The sequence below is a fragment of the Pseudophryne corroboree genome, chromosome 4 (assembly GCF_028390025.1).
Source record: "Pseudophryne corroboree isolate aPseCor3 chromosome 4, aPseCor3.hap2, whole genome shotgun sequence".
In the NCBI taxonomy this organism is placed as follows: domain Eukaryota; kingdom Metazoa; phylum Chordata; class Amphibia; order Anura; family Myobatrachidae; genus Pseudophryne; species Pseudophryne corroboree.
Genome location: NC_086447.1, coordinates 416,074,068 through 416,097,370, shown reverse-complemented (window position 1 = coordinate 416,097,370; position 23,303 = coordinate 416,074,068). Strand labels below are relative to the sequence as shown.

Here is a 23,303-nt window from a genome sequence, read left to right as displayed (position 1 = left end):
ACCGGTAGGTCGCAAAGAAAATTCTCCGCTTGACGTAGGACGTTGTATATGGCCCTCAATTCCAGTACGTTGATGTGTAGACAAGCCTCCTGGCTTGACCACAGACCCTGGAAGTTTCTTCCCTGTGTGACTGCTCCCCAGCCTCGGAGGCTCGCGTCCGTGGTCACCAGAACCCAGTCCTGAATGCGAAACCTGCGACCCTCTAGAAGGTGAGCACTCTGCAGCCACCACAAGAGAGATACCCTGGACCTGGGGGACAGGCTGATCATCTGATGAATATGTAGATGTGACCCGGACCACTTGTCCAGAAGGTCCCACTGAAAGGTCCTCGCATGGAACCTGCCGAATGGAATGGCCTCGTAAGACGCCACCATCTTTCCTAGAGCTCGAGTGCATTGATGGACCGACATCCTTTTTGGCTTTAACAGGGGAAAAACCCTTTTTCGTTCCGTATCCAGAATCATGCCTAAGAAAAGGCAAACGGGTCGTTGGAACCAACTGTGACTTTGGTAGATTGAGAATCCAGCCGTGCTGTTGCAAAGAGAGTGATACGCTGTTCAGCAACTGTTCTCTCGATCTCGCTTTTATTAGGAGATCGTCCAAGTACGGGATAATTGTGACACCCTGCTTGCGCAGGAGCACCATCATTTCCGCCATTACCTTGGTGAAAATCCTCGGGGCTGTGGAAAGCCCAAACGGCAACGTCTGAAATTGGTAATGACAATCCTGTACAGCAAATCTCAGGAACGCCTGATGAGGAGGATATATGGGGACATGAAGGTATGCATCCTTTATGTCCAGGGACACCATATAATTCCCCCCCCTCCAGGCTGGCGAAGACCGCTCTGAGCGATTCCATCTTGAATTTGAAACTTTTCAAGTATAGGTTTAAGGATTTTAAATTCAGAATGGGTCTGACCGAACCGTCCGGTTTCGGTACCACAAACAGGGTTGCGTAGTACCCCGTCCCCTGTTGAAGCAGGGGAACTTTGACCACCACTTGTTGAAGACACAGCTTTTGAATTGCATTTAAAACTACTTCCCTCTCCGGGGAAGAAGCTGGTAGGGCCGATTTGAAAAACCGGCGAGGAGGCACGTCTTCGAATTCCAGCTTGTAACACTGAGAAACAATGTCTATTGCCCAGGGATCCACCTGTGATTGAATCCAGACGTGGCTGAAAAGTCGAAGACGTGCCCCCACTGGGGCGGACTCCCTCAGCAGAGCCCCAGCGTCACGCGGTGGATTTTGTAGAAGCCGGGGAGGACTTCTGCTCCTGGGAACTAGCTGTAGTTGGCAGCTTTTTCCTTCTGCTCTTACCTCTGGCAAGAAAGGAAGATCCCCGTACTCTCTTGGATTTATGCGACCGAAAGGACTGCATCTGATAATGTGGCGTTTTCTTTGGCTGTGAGGAAACATAAGGTAAAAAAGTGGATTTACCTGCAGTAGCTGTGGAAACCAGGTCCGTGAGACCTTCCCCAAATAAGTCCTCACCCTTGTAAGGCAAAACCTCCATATGCCTCTTCGAGTCGGCATCACCCGTCCATTGTCGGGTCCATAGGGCTCGCCTAGCAGAAATTGCCATAGCGTTGGCTCTGGAACCCAGTAGGCCAACGTCTCTCTGAGCATCGCTCATATATAGGACAGCATCCTTAATATGACCCAGGGTCAATAAAATGGTTTCCTTATCCAGCGTATCAATATCAGCAGATAAGGTATCTGTCCATGCTGCAACAGCGCTACAAACCCAAGCCGACGCTAACGCGCCGGTCTGAGTAACGTACCAGTATGTGTGTAAATTGACTTCAAGGTAGTTTCCTGCCTGCGATCAACAGGATCCTTGAGTGTTGCGGTATCTTGAGACGGCAGCACTACCTTCTTGGATAAGCGTGTCAACGCTTTGTCCACCCGTGGGGAGGATTCCCCCCGTATCCTGTCCTTAGCCGGGAAAGGATACGCCATAAGAATCCTTTTGGGAATCTGCAGTTTTTTGTCTGGAGTTTCCCAAGCTCTTTCAAACAACTCGTTTAGCTCATGTAAAGGGGGAAAAGTAATCTCAGGCTTCTTTTCTTTAAACATGTGGACCCTCGTGTCAGGTACAGAGGGGTCATCTGTTATATGCAACACGTCTTTTATTGCAATAATCATATAATGAATACTTTTTGCCAACCTTGGTTGCAACCTCGCATCATCGTAGTCGACACTGGAGTCAGAATCCGTGTCGGTATCAGTGTCTACTACTTGGGATAGTGGGCGCTTTTGAGACCCAGACGGTCCCTGCGACATAGTAAAAGTCAGGGCTTGATTCCCTGTACATTCCCTGGACTCCGCTTTGTCCAGCCTTTTGTGTAATAAATTCACATTTGCATTTAAAACATTCCACATATCCAACCAGTCAGGTGTCGGCGTTGCCGACGGAGATACCACACTCATTTGCTCCACCTCCTCCCTAGAAGAGCCTTCCGCTTCAGACATGCCGACACGCGTACCGACACCCCACACACTCAGGGAAATCTCTAATCTGGAGACAGTTCCCCAACAAGGCCCTTTGAAGAGACAGAGAGAGACTATGCCAGCACACACCCAGCGCCAATGACCGTGGAAAAAAAATCCCAGATATATAGAGCGCTTTTTATGATATATCAACTGCGCCAAATTATGTGCCCCCCCCCCCCCTTCTTTAAAACCCTCTGTCACCGTATTCAGCAGGGGAGAGTCCGGGGAGCCAGCTTCTCAGCGGTGTGCTGTGGAGAAAATGGCACTGGTTAGTGCTGAGGGATCAAGCTCCGCCCCCTCAGCGGCGGGCTTCGGTCCTGCTCGATTTCTTTAAAGACTGCCAGGGGTTTTCTATATACAGCCCTCAGAGCCTATATATAATGTCTGGCCAGTCCTAGAGGTTTAAAATTGCTGCCCAGGGCGCCCCCCCTGCGCCCTGCACCCATCAGTGCCTGCCTTGTGTGTTGTGTGTGGGAGCAATGGCGCGCAGCGTTACCTCAGCGAAGATCTGAAGTCTTCTCCCGCCTCTGAAGTTTTCTATCTTCTTATACTCACCCGGCTTCTATCTTCCGGTTCTGTGAGGAGGACGGCGGCGCGGCTCCGAGACGAACGGCGAGGGCAGACCTGCGTTCCGACTCCCTCTGGAGCTAATGGTGTCCAGTAACCTAAGAAGCAGAGCCTAGCATTTAAGTAGGTCTGCTTCTCTCTCCTCAGTCCCACGATGCAGTGAGCCTGTTGCCAGCTGGGCTCCCTGAAAATAAAAAACCTAACAAAATTCTTACTTTCAGAGAAACTCAGGAGAGCTCCCTGTAATGCACCCAGTCTCCTCTGGGCCCAGTATCAAACTGAGGTCTGGAGGAGGGGCATAGAGGGAGGAGCCAGTGCACACCCATAGCTAAAGTTCCTTTTATTGCCCATGTCTCCTGTGGAGTCAGACTAGTCCCCATGGTCCTTACGGAGTCCCCAGCATCCTCTAGGACGTAAGAGAAACATATAAAACAATTTCAAAAACCTAAATAATGTATGATTAAACATTTAGCATAAATATTATAATCAATATATATATATATATATATATATATATATATATATATATATATACTTCTGATGAAGTCCAGGCTTGAGATGCCAAAAGGACGAAACGCGTTGAGGAACAGAGACTGAACTGTATCTACTACACATCAGATAAGCTATTTTTACATTATTTTGATGTACGGGTATTTGCTTTGTTTTTTAACAATTAAACTGGTGTTAAAACTTTATTACACTATTTCGGCTACCTTTTTTCTTTTCATTGGTGATCATTGAGCATTAGAAGTACCATGAGGTTCTGGAGCTGAAGGGAGAAATCTATCCAGTTTGGGAATTCCCATTTTGAGAGCGTGCGATTTAATGAAGTGGTTAACTCCACTCATGATGGTACTTGCGTTTTTCTAAGGGTGTTATTGAACTGGTGGAGGTTTTCATTTGAAGGATCCTAATATACTGCACTAGTAGGCTCTGTTTTCACCTTCTTTCTAGATATATATATATATATATAGATATACGCACACATATACTCAAAATGTAACAGATACTACATCAGTCAGTACAATCTTTCATCTACATCTGTAAATCTTTATCTATCACAACATAATAGGGAAAAACAAAAAACACAAACAAAACACTAAAGTCCCCAGCCTACAGGTAACATATGCGACTTGTGAGCTTTTATACAACTATAGCACCTTGAAGATTATATACTTATTTAATAGATAGATCGATAGACATACAGACATATGTGCAAGTACAATATCAAATCTTTAAAAGCAGTAGCCTGGCATTAATAAATTCCTGTGTACTTTTTCGGTTGCTGCTCCCTTAAATGACCCCTCCTGAATGAGTCCAGTAATTTAACTTGAGAAACAAACAAAGGGGCGCACACAAGTGCTTTATTTTATGTACGTGTTGAATGCTAAGAAAGTATTACATTTTAAAAATACAGACTTCACCATTGTGTGCCCGTTTGTTTCTCTCTATATATTGTAAAGAAGTATATTATGATTCTAATTTAATTTGAATGTTTAAACAAACAAGAACAAATAAAATAATCTGATGGAATACAAATTTACCTCGTCATTATGGTTTGTCTGTCAGGACGAATGTCAATAATGATCTTCATAATCTGTGGTTCAAACCCCATGTCCAGCATTCTATCTGCTTCATCCAAAACCTACAGTATAGCAAAATTTCTAGTTTCATTTATTTCTGATGCAGTAACAATACATTGCACATGTATTTGTGAATTTTATGAGCATTTATTGTATTGGAAAGATCACACTATTACGTACAATAAATATATACAAGAGTTTGTCCCTTGATTCCTGACACACTGATTTGTTTTATTGATGAACCCCAGATCATTAGCATGAACCTTCCAGCAATGGCAGATTCTATAATATACTAACATACTATATATATATATTTATATATATATATATATATATATATATATATACTCACACACATACACAAATATACTTAGCGGTGGGAGGGGTTGCCTCTCTCCTGAATTACGCACATTCCTGTGGGATCAGCTCCCTCCAAGGTAGCCTAAAGCAAAACCTGTGCAGTCTACAGTATTAGTGGAAGTTTGGAACTCAGGGTTATCTGTGTTGCACAGATCCAGCTGGAACTCATCACTGAAGGACAGGAAGGGTTTAAAACTCTCAAACAACCGATGCGCTGGCCACTGATGCCAAATAGCGGACAGCGAGTAAGCAGCGTTTCCTTAGTGCCAGGGACTTATTATACTAGCTGTGCCAGGGAAGCATAACAGATTGTAGCTGCAGGCTATTACAGCAGACTGTAACATTTAAGGGGGGTACTCAAGGAGCGATATTCTAAGCAATCTGACTAGATTGCTTAGAATATCAGCATGATCGCTCCGTGTGTAGCCCCCTCAGCGATGCTGCTAGATTCGCCTGCATGCAGGCCAATCTAGCGGGTCACTCACTTCACCCGCTGGGTGAAGTGAGCGCCCCCCCCATCTCCCTCCGCACGCTCAGCACAGATCGCGCTGTGCTGAGCGGCAGGAGAGATGTGTGCTGAGCGAACCGCTCAGCACACATCTCTCCTGCATCGGCCCGTGGGTACTGGGCTTTACTTTCACCTGTGTCTAATTAATGGGCCTGTTTGTCCAGTCTTATGTGTGTGAATGTTAAAGAGCAGTATCTGTGATCACTAAAAGACACTGCTTCACTGTGAACCTGCCCATCGTGAGTCCCAATTTCTCTTTAAGTCTTTCTTTGAGGTCCACAGGAGGGGCAAGGGGGGTGTAGGTGGTGGTATAGGACGAGGCTCCAAACCGTTAAGCTTTTAGTTATCCCAAGATGCTCTGGTCCCTTCCCCCCAATACCACGCCTACATGCTCATGTACCTCAGTTCTGTCAATAAGCCCAAGGCGGGAGGATAGGAGAGAAGGAAGATATTGTACACACAAGAACATACTCTCACAGGTCAGAGAAGGGAACCAGTGACCAAGAGAAGAACCCCATATAAGCCAGGGGCGTCAGTGTAGGTGCACTGTGGACACTATGAATCCCGAAGAAAGAGCTAAAAAAAAAAAAAAAAAAAAAATTGTCTACCATAACCATAACTCTTTTACTTCTTCAGGTTCCATAGGGCTCCACGGAGGTAACAAGAGGGATGTCCCAAAACAGTTGTTTAAGGGAGGGGATGCTCCTAAATGTATAGGAGAATCCAGCGTCGAAATAAAGCATCCTGGTAAGCGAATGTATGAAAGGCATAGAACCTGAGAAAAGTGTGGAAAGACAACAACATGGCTGCCTTGCACAATTCTTCGGTGGACGCATCCGGCGTGCTGCCCACGAAGGTCCCACTGAGCAAGTAGAATGAACAGAGACTGTAGCTGGCACAGGAAGGCAGCCTGCGTGTACGTCTGTGAGATAGACATGTGAAACCATCGGGCCAGAGCCTCTTTGTCAGCTGGCCAGTCCCTCTTGTGGAAGCCATAGAGGACAAAGAAGGAATCCAATTTCCTGATCAAACTGGTACGATCCACGTAGATCCGCAGAGCACGGACAACATCCTGGGAGGCCTCTCCTGACTAGAAATCCGGAAAGGAAGGCCGGTACCACAATATCCACGTTAAGGTGGAAACGGGACACTACCTTAGGAAGGTAAGCAGACTGAGTTTGAAGAATCGCCCTGTCCCGATAAAAGATTAGAAAGGGAGAGCGTCAGGAGAGCTCCCCCAAATCTGACACTCGTCGGGCAGATGCAATAGCCAGAAGGAATAGAGTCTTCGCTGTTAGCAACCTGAGATCCACTGAATCCAGAAAACCCGTAAGCGGGAACCTTGTCGTTGTGTCGGGGGGCCATTAGGTCCACGTCCGGTTGGCCCCACTAGTGCACCAGGAGCTGGAAGACCTCTTGGTGCAGAGACCACTCGCCGGCGTGTAGGTATTTGCCAGCTGAGTTAGTCCGTTTAGTATCTCTGGAGTGACCGCATCGAAAACAGATTGCGAGTGCTGCTCTGCCAGTTGAGGTAGGCCACCGCAGTGGCATTGTCGGACCAAATCTGGACAGTTCTGCCCTGGAGCAGACCCTGCGCTAGAGTGAGGGCTTTGTAGACAGCTCTGTGCTCCAGAACATTGATTGGTAGGCAGCTTTCTGCAGGAGTTCAACGGCCCTGAAGGAGTGTTGTCCGGTAACTGCTCCCCATCCGCGGAGATTGGCATCTGTGGTTAGAAGTTCCCAATCCGGAATGCAGAAGGGTCGCCCCTTGTTGAGGAGTTCCGTCTGGAGCTACCAGGTTAGGAACAGTCGGACCTTTGGGGAAAGGACCATTGTCTGGGACCTGATCAAATGGGGTTGTCCATTCTACTGGGACAGGATCAAGTGTTGTATGTCGAAGGTGGAAACCACGGACCCCAGGACTTGCATTGCCAAGTGGTTGGACACTCAACGTCTGTGCAGCAATTTGCATAGTCGGTGCTGTAGTGCTGACATTTTGTCTGTAGGCAGGAAAAGCGTCTGGACCCGAGACTCTAGGAGGGCTCCCAGATGGAGCATTCGTTGTGAAGGCAGGAGGGATGACTAGATTTAAGTCCCACGTGGGAACATAAGGAGGTTAAGGGACTAATCGCATGCTGGGGGCCACCCATCGCAGGGCAAGGCCGCCCAGCATGCTGCCAGCCGCCTCCCACTTCAACAAGCAGAAATTTGCTCGCATCGCATTTTTTGCTTGGTAGTAGAAATAGAGGAAGCCTCCTGTGAGATCACGCAGCCGCCATGATCACGCCCCCGACACGCCCTCGTTTGGCCAACACCGCCCCCCCCCCCCCCCTTTCGAGCCGCACCGCCCCGTCTCCTCCCTGGAAACAGAGCGTTGCCCCCCAAACGCACACTGCGATCCATCCTGAATTAGGCACTAAATATGTAAAACACCCTGGAGTAAAAGTATGAACCTCCAGAATGTATGCCAACCTCCTTTGAAAAAGGAGGTCCCTTAAGAGACAAGCAAAGACCCTTAGCAAACCCTCCTGGAGAAAAGAAATTTCGACATGCCCAAAAGGCCTCTGGTTGCCATTTATGACACTCACATCAGAAAATATTTTTTTTCCATATACAATGATAAATCCTTGAGGAAGCATAGGAAGAGGTGGAAAGATGTATCCCAGCTGGAATGCCCAGGGGGCAGTCATGGAATCCACTAGAAATGCCTTTTGATCCTTTGACCAAGCACCCTATACCGGAAAATCTTGTTCAGACGTGAGGCCATGAAGTTTACTGGTAAACCCCCATCTGGATACAGGGGGTAATTCATTCCTGATCACAGCAGCAAATTTGTTAGCAGTTGGGCAAAACCATGTGCACTGCAGGGTGGGCAGACTTAACATGTGCAGAAAGAGCTAGATTTGGGTGGGGTGTGTTCAGACTGACATGTAAATTGCAGTATAAAAATAAAGCAGGCAGTATTTACTCTGCACAGAAACAAAAAAAACCCACCCAAATCTAAATCTCTGCAAATGTTATATCTGTCGCACTTGCAGTGCACATGGGTAGTCATTCAGAGTTGTTCGCTCGTTGCCGATTTTCGCTATGCTGCGATTTGTTGCTAAATGCGCATGGTACGCAGCGCATATGCGCTAAGTTATTTAACACAAAACTTAGTAGATTTGCTGGTGTTCGTGTGCCGCTTTTCAGTCGCGCTGCTGATCGGTGAATGATTGACAGGAAAGGGGCGTTTCTGGGTGGTAACTGAGCGTTTTCCGGGAGTGTGCTAAAAAACGCAGGCGTGTCAGGGAAAACCGCGGGAGTGTCTGGAGAAACGGGGAGTGGCTGGCCGAACGCAGGGCGTGTTTGTGACGTCAAACCAGGAACTAAACGGACTGAGCTGATCGCAATCTAGGAGTAGGTCTGGAGCTACTCAGAAACTGCAAATTATTTAGCAGCAGTTCTGCTACTCTTTCGTTCGCTATTCTGCTAGGCTAAGATACACTCCCAGAGGGCGGCGGCCTAGCGTTTGCAATGCTGTTAAAAGCAGCTAGCGAGCAAACAACTCGGAATGACCACCATCTGCCGCACTTGCATTGCACATGGTTAGGCACAACTGCTAACAAATTTGCTGCTACGATCAGGTCTGAATTACCCCCACAATCTCCAGAAACACCTCCTGTTGTAATTCCCACTCTCTGGTGTGTATTTATTGGCGACTTAAAAAGGTCTGCCTCCCAATTGGCCACCCCATGAATATAAATTTCTGAGATTGCTGGAAGACAAATCTCTGCAAACCTGAGGATGTGCATTATCCACCATGTCCAGGTGACCTCATTAATCAGGAAAGTCCCTAATATATTGGGGGGTACATATATAGTGCACGGGACACCCCAAAACCAAGCAGCTGAGTGACCCCAGAACAACACTAGAGTGAAAAAAATATATAGTGAAAAAAGTGAAGAGAGGTTAGTGAGAGGCTGCTGAAAACAGCAGGGGTAAATTTGTGAGAGGTCACGAGGTGAGAGGTAAAGTAGTGAGAAGTGAAAGTGGGAAATGAGTTACTGTATATTAAAACAAAACACGCAGTAGGGATGAAAGGAAATATTAAAATAAGTGTTAACCTGTGTTGCTCCTGAGGCCAAACAGCCACAGTATATTAGGGACTTGCCCGATTAAGGAGGTCACCTGGACGCAGTGGGCAAGCCATTATTTATGGCCACAGCTATGCGAAGAACCTCTCTCAAAATGCAAAATTTTATTGCAATGATTATTATTAATAAATTGGTAGTGTTTGAATTGTGCACCTGTAACCTTGTCTTTGATGTGCATTATCCGCCAGCCCCTCGTGCTACCCTGCATGTTAAGATAAGCCACTGCCGTGGCATTGTCCCTCTAAATCCGCACAGGTAAGTTCTACAGAAAGTACTGGACCTTTATCAATGCCAAACAAAATTGCCCTCAATTCCAAAATGTTGAATGGAAGTGTGGCTTCCTGTATTGACCATTTCCCTTGCAAATGAATGTTTGTAACAATCAACCAATTCCAGATTGTCATCAGAGTACCTCTTGCTAAATTTTTACTTCTAACCACCAATGACTGACGAGATTGTGGTGATAGTGCGAACATCTCCTTCAAAATATGCCACCATCTTTCACAGTAGTTGCATGGTCCTGAGAATTGAGACCCGAGACAGATTGGATCTCCAGAACCTTTTCCTGTGGAAGAAAAACTCTGCAACACTGCATGTCGAAATAGAGACCCAGAAACTGCATCTTCTGTGAAGGATTTAAGTTGGATTTGTGAAAATTTACCATTGGCCGAAAGTTTTGGAGTGTCTAAAGTCATCTGAAGATGTTGCTGCAACAGGCTTACCGACTGAGCCTTGATCAGTAGATCATCCAGATAAGGTATAATCTTTACACCTAACTTCCTGAGGAGAGAGATCATATGGGCCATGACCTTCGTAAAAACTATGGGCGCTGTTGACAGACCATAAAGGTAGAGCATGGAACTGAAAGTGCCAGTGCCCTACCGCAAAGCTTAGTAAACAGTGATGTCCTTTCCATATGGAAACAGGCAAACTTGATGGGTGGTATTCATGTGACCGCCGGTCAGCTGACCGACAGTCACATGACCTCCTCCACCAGCCCGACGGGTCACTGTCCCGATGGTCGGCATGCCGACCAACAGGGACTATTTCCACTCGTGGGTGTCCACGACACCCATAGAGTGGGAATAGAACCCGTGGCGACCGCCACCGAGCCCGCAAGGGGCTTGCTGCACTCGCCCCTCCCCGCCGGGATCCCGGCGTCGGTAAGCTGACCGCCGGTCAGCCGTACTACACCCATACTTGATATATATGGAAGCCCCCCCCCCAAAAAAAAAGAGATATGGTACAGTAGAACTTACCATCGTTAACTCTTTTTTCGAGGTCCATAGGAACCACAGCACTTGCATTGGGGTGTAGGTAGCAGGAGTCGATCGGGCACCACACAGTTAAGCTTTTAGCTCCCAGGATACATCGTTCCTTCTCCTCATATACCCCGGACTAGGGAAGCCAGTTTTGTTAACAAGCCCAAGGCAGGAGCAGGATTTCAAGAGAGAAGGAAGACCTGAACATACAAGACACACTCTCCCACACAGCAGGAGAGAAACATCGAAAAGGGGAAAAAAATAAAAAAAATATTCTCCCCAAGACTGGTGCGTCAGGGTGGGCGCCCAGTGGATCCTATGGACCTTGAAGAAAAAAATAAGAATTTACTTACCGATAATTCTATTTCTCATAGTCCGTAGTGGATGCTGGGACTCCGTCAGGACCATGGGGAATAGCGGGCTCCGCAGGAGACAGGGCACATCTAAAAAAGCTTTTAGGTCACATGGTGCGTACTGGCTCCTCCCCCTATGACCCTCCTCCAAGCCTCAGTTAGGTACTGTGCCCGGACGAGCGTACACAATAAGGAAGGATCTTGAATCCCGGGTAAGACTCATACCAGCCACACCAATCACACCGTACAACTTGTGATCTGAACCCAGTTAACAGTATGATAACACAAACGAAGTAGCCTCTGAACAGATGGCTCACAACAACAGTAATAACCCGATTTTTGTAACAATAACTATGTACAAGCATTGCAGACAATCCGCACTTGGGATGGGCGCCCAGCATCCACTACGGACTATGAGAAATAGAATTATCGGTAAGTAAATTCTTATTTTCTCTAACGTCCTAGTGGATGCTGGGACTCCGTCAGGACCATGGGGATTATACCAAAGCTCCCAAACGGGCGGGAGAGTGCGGATGACTCTGCAGCACCGAATGAGAGAACTCCAGGTCCTCTTTAGCCAGAGTATCAAATTTGTAAAATTTTACAAACGTGTTCTCCCCTGACCACGTAGCTGCTCGGCAAAGTTGTAATGCCGAGACTCCTCGGGCAGCCGCCCAGGATGAGCCCACTTTCCTTGTGGAATGGGCCTTTACAGATTTAGGCTGTGGCAGGCCTGCCACAGAATGTGCAAGTTGGATTGTACTACATATCCAACGTGCAATCGTCTGTTTAGACGCAGGAGCACCCAACTTGTTGGGTGCATACAATGTAAACAACGAGTCAGATTTTCTGACTCCAGCTGTCCTTGAAATATATATTTTTAATGCTCTGACAACGTCCAGTAACTTGGAGTCCTCCAAGTCGCTAGTAGCCGCAGGCACCACAATAGGCTGGTTCAAGTGAAATGCCGAAACCACCTTAGGGAGAAATTGAGGACGTGTCCTCAATTCTGCCCTGTCCGAATGGAATATCAGATACGGGCTTTTGTATGACAAAGCTGCCAACTCCGAAACTCTCCTGGCTGAAGCCAGGGCCAACAGCATGGTTACCTTCCATGTAAGGTATTTTAAATCTACCGATTTTAAAGGCTCAAACCAATGAGATTTGAGAAAATTTAGAACCACGTTCAAATCCCACGGTGCCACTGGAGGCACTATTGGGGGTTGTATATGTAGTACACCTTTGACAAAAGTTTGTACTTCAGGCACTGACGCCAATTCCTTCTGGAAGAAAATTGATAAGGCCGAAATTTGAACTTTAATGGACCCCAAATTGAGGCCCATAGACAATCCTGCTTGCAGGAAATGTAAGAATCGACCCAATTGAAATTCTTCCGTTGGAGCCTTCTTGGCCTCACACCACGCAACATATTTTCTCCAAATGCGGTGATAATGTTGTGCGGTCACTTCTTTCCTGGCTTTAATTAAAGTAGGAATAACTTCCTCAGGAATGCCCTTCTCTTTTAGAATCCGGCGTTCAACCGCCATGCCGTCAAACGCAGCCGCGGTAAGTCTTGGAACATACAAGGTCCCTGCTGAAGCAGATCCCTTCTTAGAGGTAGAGGCCACGGATCCTCCGTGAGCATCTCTTGAAGTTCCGGATACCAAGTTCTTCTTGGCCAGTCCGGAGCTACCAGTATTGTTCTTACTCCTCTTTTCCGTATAATTCTCAGTACCTTTGGTATGAGAGGCAGAGGAGGGAACACATACACTGACTGGTACACCCACGGTGTTACCAGAGCGTCCACAGCTATTGCCTGAGGGTCTCTTGACCTGGCGCAATACCTGTCCAATTTTTTGTTGAGGCGAGGCGCCATCATGTCCACCTTTGGTTTTTCCCAACGGTTCACAATCATGTGGAAAACTTCTGGATGAAGTCCCCACTCTCCCGGGTGAAGGTCGTGTCTGCTGAGGAAATCTGCTTCCCAGTTGTCCACTCCCGGGATGAACACTGCTGACAGTGCTACGACATGATTCTCCGCCCAGTGCAGAATCCTTGCAGCTTCTGCCATTGCACTCCTGCTTCTCGTGCCGCCTTGTCGGTTTACGTGGGCGACTGCCGTGATGTTGTCGGACTGGATCAACACCGGCTGACCCTGAAGCAGCGATTTTGCCAGGCTTAGAGCATTGTAGATCGCTCTTAGCTCCAGTATATTTATGTGAAGAGACGTCTCCAGGTTTGACCACACGCCCTGGAAGTTTCTTCCCTTTGTGACTGCTCCCCAACCTCGTAGGCTGGCATCCGTAGTCACCAGGACCCAGTCCTGTATGCCGAATCTGCGGCCCACTAACAGATGGGCAGTCTGCAACCACCACAGGAGAGACAACCTTGTTCTCGGTGACAGTGTTATCCGCTGATGCATGTGCAGATGCGATCCGGACCATTTGTCCAGCAGATCCCACTGAAATGTTCGTGCATGGAATCTGCCGAATGGAATCGCTTCGTACGAAGCCACCATCTTTCCCAGGACTCTTGTGCATTGATGTACTGACACAGTTCCTGGTTTTAGGAGGTTCTTGACAAGTTCGGATAACTCCCTTGCTTTCTCTTCCGGGAGAAATACCTTTTTCTGAACCGTGTCCAGAATCATGCCCAGGAACAGCAGATGTGTTGTCGGGGTCAATTGAGATTTTGGAAGATTTAGAATCCACCCGTGTTGCTGAAGCACTACTTGTGTTAGCGCTACACCGACTTCCAGCTGTTCTCTGGACTTTGCCCTTATCAGGAGATCGTCCAAGTAAGGGATAATTAATACGCCTTTTCTTCGTAGAAGAACCATCATTTCGGTCATTACCTTGGTAAAGACCCGAGGGGCCGTGGACAACCCAAACGGCAGCGTTTGAAACTGATAATGACAGTCTTGTATCACGAACCTGAGATACCCTTGGTGTGAGGGGTAAATCGGGACATGTAGATAAGCATCTTTTATGTCCAAGGACACCATGAAGTCTCCTTCTTCCAGATTCGCTATCACTGCTCTGAGTGACTCCATCTTGAACTTGAATTTCTTTATGTACAGGTTCAAGGATTTCAGATTTAGAATAGGCCTTACCGAACCGTCCGGTTTCGGTACCACAAATAGTGTGGAATAATACCCCTTTCCCTGTTGTAGGAGGGGTACCTTGACTATCACCTGCTGAGAATACAGCTTGTGAATGGCTTCCAAAACCGACGTCCTTTCTGAGGGAGACGTTGGTAAAGCAGACTTTAGGAACCGGCGAGGGGGAGACCTTTCGAACTCCAGCATGTAACCCTGAGATACTATCTGCAGGACCCACGGGTCCACTTGTGAGTGAACCCATTGATTGCTGAAAATCTTGAGTCGACCCCCCACCGTTCCTGAGTCCGCTTGTAAAGCCCCAGCGTCATGCTGATGGCTTTGTAGAAGCCGGGGCGGGCTTCTGTTCCTGGGCAGGGGCTGCTTGCTGCCCTTTCTTACCCTTTCCTCTGCCTCGCGGCAGATAAGACTGTCCTTTTGGTCGCTTTTTATAGGAACGAAAGGACTGCGGCTGAAAAGACGGTGTCTTTTTCTGTTGGGAGGGGGTCTGAGGTAAAAAAGTGGATTTGCCGGCAGTTGCCGTGGCCACCAGGTCCGAAAGACCGATCCCAAACAATTCCTCTCCTTTATATGGCAATACTTCCATATGCCTCTTGGAATCCGCATCACCTGACCACTGTCGCGTCCATAAACTTCTTCTGGCAGATATGGACATCGCGCTTACTCTTGATGCTAGAGTACACACATCTCTCTGAGCATCTCGCATATAAAGGAAAGCATCCTTTAATTGCTCTAGAGTCAATAAAATACTGTCCCTATCCAGGGTATCAATATTTTCAGTCAGAGAATCCAACCACACTACCCCAGCACTGCACATCCAGGCTGAGGCTATTGCCGGTCGCAGTATAACACCAGTATGTGTGTATATACTCTTCAGTGTAGTTTCCAGCCTCCTATCTGCTGGATCCTTGAGGGCGGCCGTATCAGGAGACGGCAACGCCACTTGCTTTGATAAACGTGTGAGCGCCTTATCCACCCTAGGGGGTGTTTCCCAGCGCGCCCTAACCTCTGGTGGGAAAGGGTATAATGCCAATAACTTCTTGGAAATTAGCAGTTTTCTATCGGGGTTAACCCACGCTTCATCACACACGTCATTCAATTCCTCTGATTCTGGAAAAAATACAGGTAGTTTTTTCACCCCCCACATAATACCCCTTTTTGAGGTACCAGCAGTATCAGAGATCTGCAAAGCCTCCTTCATTGCCGTGATCATATAACGTGTGGCCCTATTGGAAAATACGTTTGTTTCTTCACCGTCGACACTAGATTCATCTGTGTCGGTACCCGTGTCGACTGACTGAGGTAAAGGACGTTTTACAGCCCCTGACGGTGTCTGAGACGCCTGAACCGGTACTAACTGGTTTGCCGGGCGTCTTATTTCGTCAACTGACTTTTGTAATGTGCTGACATTATCACGTAATTCCATAACTAAAGCCATCCATTCCGGTGTCGACTCCCTAGGGGGTGACATTACCATCATCGGCAATTGCTCTGCCTCCACACCAACATCGTCCTCATACATGTCGACACACACGTACCGACACACAGCAGCCACACAGGGAATGCTCTAATCGAAGACAGGACCCCCTAGCCCTTTGGGGAGACAGAGGGAGAGTTTGCCAGCACACACCAAAAGCGCTATAAATGTATATAAACAACCCTAGAAGGTGTTGTTTACTATATATGCGCTCTTAATATATAAATATCGCCAATTTATGCCCCCCTTCTCTTTGTTACCCTGTTTCTGTAGTGCAGTGCAGGGGAGAGACCTGGGAGCCTTCCTCACCAGCGGAGCTGAGCAGGAAAATGGCGCTGAGTGCTGAGGAGAATAAGCTCCGCCCCTTTTTCGGCGGGCTTTTCCCCGGTTTTTAAGAAACTGGCCTGGGTTAAAATACATACATATAGCCTTAATGGCTATATGTGATGTATTTATTTTGCCACTAAAGGTAATTATATTGCTGCCCAGGGCGCCCCCAGCAGCGCCCTGCACCCTCCGTGACTGAGTCAGTGAGCCGTGTGGCAACAATGGCGCACAGCTGCCGTGCTGTGCGCTACCTTCAAGAAGACTGAGGAGTCTTCTGCCGCCTGCTTTCCGGACCTCCGTTCTGCCGTCTCTTCAGCGTCTGTAAGGGGGATCGGCGGCGCGGCTCCGGGACGAACCCCAGGCTGACCTGTGTTCCGACTCCCTCTGGAGCTAAGTGTCCAGTAGCCTAAGACTCCAATCCATCCTGCACGCAGGTGAGTTGGAAATCTCTCCCCTAAGTCCCTCGATGCAGTGATCCTGTTGCCAGCAGGAATCACTGAGATTGAAACCTAAAAAAAAACTTTTCTAAACAGCTCTTTAGGAGAGCCACCTAGATTGCACCCTCTCGGACGGGCACAAAAACCTAACTGAGGCTTGGAGGAGGGTCATAGGGGGAGGAGCCAGTACGCACCATGTGACCTAAAAGCTTTTTTAGATGTGCCCTGTCTCCTGCGGAGCCCGCTATTCCCCATGGTCCTGACGGAGTCCCAGCATCCACTAGGACGTTAGAGAAATAAACGTTATGGTAAGAACTTACCGTTGATAACGTGATTTCTCTTATGTCCACAGGTATCCACAGGATAACACTGGGGATATTGTCGAGCGACAGCGAAAATGGCACCAACACGGTCACCAGCTTTCTGGCCTCCCAGGATGCATTGGGGCCTCCACTATATAGTCCCGCCCACTGACTCAGTCAGATCAGTTCTTTCCACAGCGATTTTAGGCAGGAACATTAAGTAGAGACCTGTACAGGCGATAAGAACACACATGCACACCCTTCCATACAAGAAGGAAGAGGTTTTTAGTGTTTGTCTAGATCCTCAAATCAGATGCGTCCGGGTGGGATCCCTGTGGATACCTGTGGACATAAGAGAAATCACGTTATCAACGGTAAGTTCTTACCATAACGTTTATTTCTCTGGCTGGGTCCACAGGATTATCCACAGGATAACATTGGGATTCCCAAAGCCATTTTAGTGGTGGGGACGCTCCTGATTGCACAGGAGGACCTTTCGCCCGAAGTCTGCGTCATGAGAGGCAAAAGTATCCAAGGCATAATGTCTGATGAATGTGTTTATGGAAGACCATGTGGCTGCCCTACATATCTGTTCTGCTGATGCACCCTGTTGTGCTGCCCAAGAAGGACCTACTTTACGTGTAGAGTGTGCAGAGACATTAGCCGGAATAGGGAGATCTGCATGATAATAAGCTTCTGATATTACCATTCGGAGCCATCTCGCCAGCGTCTGTTTACTAGCAGGCCAACCTCTCCTATGGAATCCGTAGAGGATGAAGAGGGAATCTGTTTTCCTGATGGCACTAGTACGATCTATGTAGATTTTTAAAGACCGGACCACGTCCAGTGACGCTTCTCCCGCAGATAGTCCCGATACCTGAAAAGCTGGGACTAAAATCTCTTCATTCAGGTGAAACTTTGACACCACCTTTGGAAGATAACTAGATCTCGTTCTGAGAACTGCTCTGTCTGGAAAAAAACTTAGGAAAGGAGACTTACATGATAATGCTCCTAAATCTGACACTCTTCTGGCTGACGCCATTGCCAGTAAAAAAAGAACTTTAACCGTTAACCACTTAAGATCCGCTCTCTCAAGCGGTTCAAACAAAGGACCCTGGAGAAATTTAATAACTAAATTCAAATCCCAGGGAGCTGCAGGAGGAACAAATGGAGGTTGAATATGTACTACTCCTTGGAAAAATGTACGTACATCCTGTAGGTCAGCAATCTTCTGCTGAAACCATACAGTCAACGCTGAGACTTGCACCCTCAAGGAAGCAACCTTCAACCCTTTAGCCAATCCTGCCTGCAGGAAATCCAAAATTCTAGCTACTTTCAAAGATCTCGGACTGTAATTTTTTCCAGAACACCAATGAATATAGGCTTGCCATATTCTATGATATACACGGGCCGAAGAAGGCTTTCTTGCTCTAAGCATGGTTTGGATTACTTGCTTTGAAAATCCTTTAGCCTCTAAGATAGAGGTTTCAACAGCCACGCCGTCAAAGACAGGCGATCCAGATGACTGTGACAACAAGGACCCTGCATTAACAGATCTGGACGTTGAGGGAGCAGTATCGGTGCTTCCACGGACATTCTCAACAGATCTGTGTACCAATGCCTTCTTGGCCAAGCTGGAGCTATTAGAATGATTGCTCCTTTTGCCTGTTTTATCTTTCTCACTACTCTGGGTAACAGAGATATGGGAAAGAACAGATATGCCAGCTGAAACCTCCATTCCACTGACAGTGCGTCTACCAGGACCGCTCCTGGGTCCCTTGTTCTTGATCCGTACCTCGGAACTTTGTTGTTTAGACGAGACGCCATAAGGTCTATCTCCGGTAGACCCCATCTGTTCACCAGTGTCTGAAACACTTCTGGGTGTAGTGCCCATTCGGTTTCCTGAATGGTGTGCCGACTGAGAAAATCCGCTTCCCAATTTAGTACACCCGGGACAAATACTGCTGACAATGCCGGGAGATGGAGTTCTGCCCATTTTAGAATGGGAGTTACTTCCTCCATCAGACTCTTGCTGTGAGTTCCTCCTTGATGATTGAGGTATGCTACTGCCGTCGCATTGTCTGAGCGGATCTGGACTGGTCTTCCTTGTAAATTGTCCTTTGCCTGAACTAGGGCCAAGTAAATGGCTCTTATTTCTAACAGATTTTTTTGGCAGGCGACTTTCCCTTGCGGTCCATTTTCCCTGGAACCATAGGCTTCCGAGTACCGCCCCCCAGCCATGCAGGCTGGCATCTGTCGTCAGGACTTGCCACTCTTTTATCCAAAAGGGTCTCCCCTTGTTTAAATGGTCTGTCTGTAGCCACCATGCTAGAGACCTTTTTACAATTACTCGAATCTTTATCATCTGTTTTTTTATTGTTTGATGATTTCCGTTCCATTTGGTCAAAATGAGATGCTGCAACGGTCTGGAGTGGAATTGCGCATATTCCACCATGTCGAAGGTTGATACCATCAGACCCAACAGTCGCATTACTGCATGGACTGACATTGTCTGGGCTTGCAACGCTTCCTGAGCCATGACCTGCACCTTGACTATTTTCTTCTCTGGTAAGAAAACTCTCTGTAGGTCTGAATCCAATATGGCTCCCAAATGAACCATCCGCTGTGACGGATTCAGGGACGACTTCTCCCAATTTATGAGCCACCCGTGTCTCTGTAAACAAACTATTGTCTGTTGGAGATGGCTCAACAGTAAATCTTGCGACTGTGCTAAGATTAATAGGTCGTCTAGGTATGGAAATATTCTTATCCCTTGTTTGCGCAGACAAGCTGCCATAACCACCATGATCTTGGTAAACACCCTGGGTGCTGTAGCTAGCCCGAAGGGCAGAGCTTGGAACTGGAAGTGTTCCTTGAGGATGGCAAACCTGAGGTAACACTGATGTGATAGTGCTATAGGCACATGTAGGTAAGCATCCCGTACATCCAGAGATACCATATAGTCTCCCGGTTCCATAGCCAACATTATGGAGCGTAACGTCTCCATGTGGAACTTCGGGATCCATATGTAATTGTTCAACATCTTCAGATTTAGAATTGGTCGATATGACCCATTTGGTTTCTGGATTAGAAACAGATTGGAGTAATACCCCTGTCCCTTTTGTGATGGAGGTACTGGGACAATCACACCTGACTGCAGTAATCTTTGGACTGCTTCTTGCAGGGCATTGGCCTTCGACTCTATACAAGACGGGCTGGTGCAAAAAAATCTTTGAGGAGGCTGCCTCCTGAATGGGAACCCATACCCCTGAGATACTACCTTCTGCACCCAGGCATCTGTTGTTGACTGTTGCCATGTGTGTGAAAATTGCAGGAGTCGGCCCCCAACCCTGGAATCCTCCAGGCGGAGGCTCGTCTCTTCAGGCTGAGGGTTTCTGTTCAGGTTTGGAAGCTGGCATTTTGCTAGCCCACTGCTTCCTACCCCTGGATTTAAACTGGGGTTGTTTAGGCTCCTCTTTACCTTTCGCTTTGCTTTGCCAGCGAAATGAGCGAAATTTTAAACCCTTGGACTTAGGGTTATAGGTAGCCGGAAATCTGACCTTCGATTCAGCCTCTGACTCTAGGATATCCGATAAAGGTTTTCCAAATAATATATTACCCACGAAAGGCAATGCTTCCAATTCCTTCTTGGACTCCGCATCTGCCTTCCAGGTCCGTAGCCAGACTGCTCTGCGAGCGACTACTGCCAGGGCTGAAGCTTTAGAAGCAACAGTGCCTACATCAATGGCTGCTTCTTCTAAATACTGGGCAGATTGTCTTAAACGGCAAAGACGATCCTCTTGCTCCCTAGTAGGAGAGGGGATGTCATGCTCTAGTTCCTCTATCCATTCGCCCATTGCCTTTGCTACCCAGGCCGAAGCCATAGCAGGTCTTACCACTGCACCCACAAGAGAAAAAATATTTTTCAATAGGCTCTCTACCCTCCTGTCTGTGACATCATTCAAAGAGGTAGATGACAGTGGCAAAGCAGATTTATGCACGAGTCGCAGAACATGTGCATCTACTTTTGGAGGAACTTCTCCCTTCAAACAATCTCCAGCAGGAAATGGATAATAAGAATCCCATCTCCTAGGAATCTTATACTTTTTACCGGGCGCTGCCCAAGACTCATCCATCATCCGTCAACTCCTCTGACGCTGGAAATTCAGCTTTCACTGACTTTGTTCGTTTGAATACAGGTGCTTTTGCTTTTAACGCTGTCTTGGCTGGTTCTTCCAGAGAAAGCACAGCCTTTACTGCATTAATGAGTTCAGCTACATCATCTGAACTAAAGTTCTGCGACTGATCATCATACGGAGTTGAATCTATTGTTTCCGCATCATCATCCGATGTATCCTCTTGTGTAGTCTGCCATACAGACGTATCTGTCTTAGTCTTACCTGCCCCTTGGTTGCTTGTAGAGGCAACTGGAACCAAACCATAGGAAGGGAGCTGCATGTAGGGTTCATAGTGTAACCTAACCCTTGAGGTGGTGCAACTGGAGCTAACCTGTCCGCTATTGAAGACAGAGTCTTTGCGAACATATTCCATGGTGGCTCTACTGGAGGTTGAACTAACTCCTGTTTTTTACTTCGCTGAAAAGCGAAACAGTTTGCACACAAACCCTCATAAGTGACCAATTGATTCATATCAATTACCCCTGACTTACAAGATAAGCATGTTAGGGCTATGGGAGTGCTTGACAAATTCTCCTCATCACTTTTGCCGCTCACAGACATTTTTTCTGATATTGACTACACAATTTTGTGACTGAAAAACACCCTATAATCAGTATATAGAGGTGAAATCAATCTGACCACAGTGCACCTGATTTGAGGGTCAGAACAGGACTGACATTACACAGAAAAGTCAGCACGCATACTAGCAGTCAGTCACATGTTAAAGCATTAGACATTGTCATATGAGAATACAATCTCCATAATAACTTATACATAAGTAGGAAAATTGTACTTCTGTTTAACTGGTTCTTTTTTCAACATAACATGCAGAAAACACAGTAATATACAGGTCTCATATGCAATAGGTACTAAAAATTAACAATGCACACTAAGAAGTAGAAGGAATTTTTAGTACTGTATACCCTGCCTCCAGAGAGCGGGATACAGGGAGACTCACCACACTTCTATATCCAAGCAAAGACGCTCGTAAGACGCTGAGTGGATTCAGACGCTACTGGTGTACACTGCCGCTCTTGGTAACTGATAACGGACACGGACGCTCACCAACGGACACGGACGCTGAGCGACTCCACGTGCATACAGACACTAAAGGCCTGCGACTCGGTCTGGGCGGGTTTATATCCAGTGTACACAACCGCAGCGTCTAATCTGCGACCGAGTACCCTCGTGGTAGCGTCTGAGCCGGAAGTGAGGTCATTCAGTTCATGAAACGAGAGACACGCCGGAACTGGCCATGAACTCGGAGGAGGGACGGCCAGGAGAGCGTCTGAAACCCCCTGTTGACTTAAACTCCCAGGATAGCGGCCTTACCTAGTCCTGGCGCCTATGATCCCCAGAGCGTAGCGCTGTCACACTCGAGATGTTCGCCGCATCAACACACTGTTTGCAGTCTCCATCAAATCAGTGTAGCTGTTTCCTGACCCCTCTAGTAAGAGGAAGTCCATAGACTCACCGTCTCCCCATGCTCCGGCCACAGCCTGGTAACGTCTGCTGGACCTGCTAGAACATCCGACACAGACGCCCGTCGAGACAGCACTGTACCGCGAAGGTAAGCGTTGTTGCGACCCGGTGGGGAGTTGTTGGAGCGACTCTTTCTAATACGCGTTTAAGACGCTGTTAAGAGAAGTCGCTCAAAACAAAACAGTAAGTCTATAAAAATTAAAGTAATGAAAACTTGAGGCTGCTTTCACAGCAGCCCTGTGACCATGCGGCTTCCTGCCGCACCAAGCAAAAAACTGATCTGACTGAGTCAGTGGGCGGGACTATATAGTGGAGGCCCCAATGCATCCTGGGAGGCCAGAAAGCTCGTGACCGTGTTGGTGCCATTTTCGCTGTCGCTCGACAATATCCCCAATGTTATCCTGTGGATAATCCTGTGGACCCAGCCAGAGAAAAAAAAAAAGAGTTAACCATGGTAAGTTCTACTATAACTCTTATTTTCTTCATCAGGTTCCATAGTGATCCACAGTTCTTACATTGGGGATGTCCTAAAGCAGTTTCCCCTTATGGTGGGGACGCTCCTGAGTAGTCAGGAGAATCCAATGCCCAAATGAAGCATCCTGAGAGGCAAAGGTATCAAAGGCATAAAACCTTAGGAACGTGTTAGTAGAAGACCACGTAGCTGTCTTGCACAGTTGTTCAGTAGTAGCGCCTCGGCGAGCCGCCCATGAGGGACCTAC

General features: G+C 47.5%; 1 protein-coding gene across 2 annotated transcripts in view; it reads right to left on the bottom strand.

The window, feature by feature from the left end:
* The window catches only part of LOC134909670 (probable ATP-dependent RNA helicase DDX43), a 575,661-nt gene that overhangs the window by 175,927 nt on the left and 376,431 nt on the right, over positions 1 to 23,303 (bottom strand). For both annotated transcript variants that reach the window (XM_063916810.1, XM_063916811.1), the window contains exon 10: positions 4,606 to 4,706. In XM_063916810.1, coding sequence (XP_063772880.1) covers positions 4,606 to 4,706 — 101 coding nt within the window. The remainder of the gene's footprint in view (positions 1 to 4,605; positions 4,707 to 23,303) is intronic.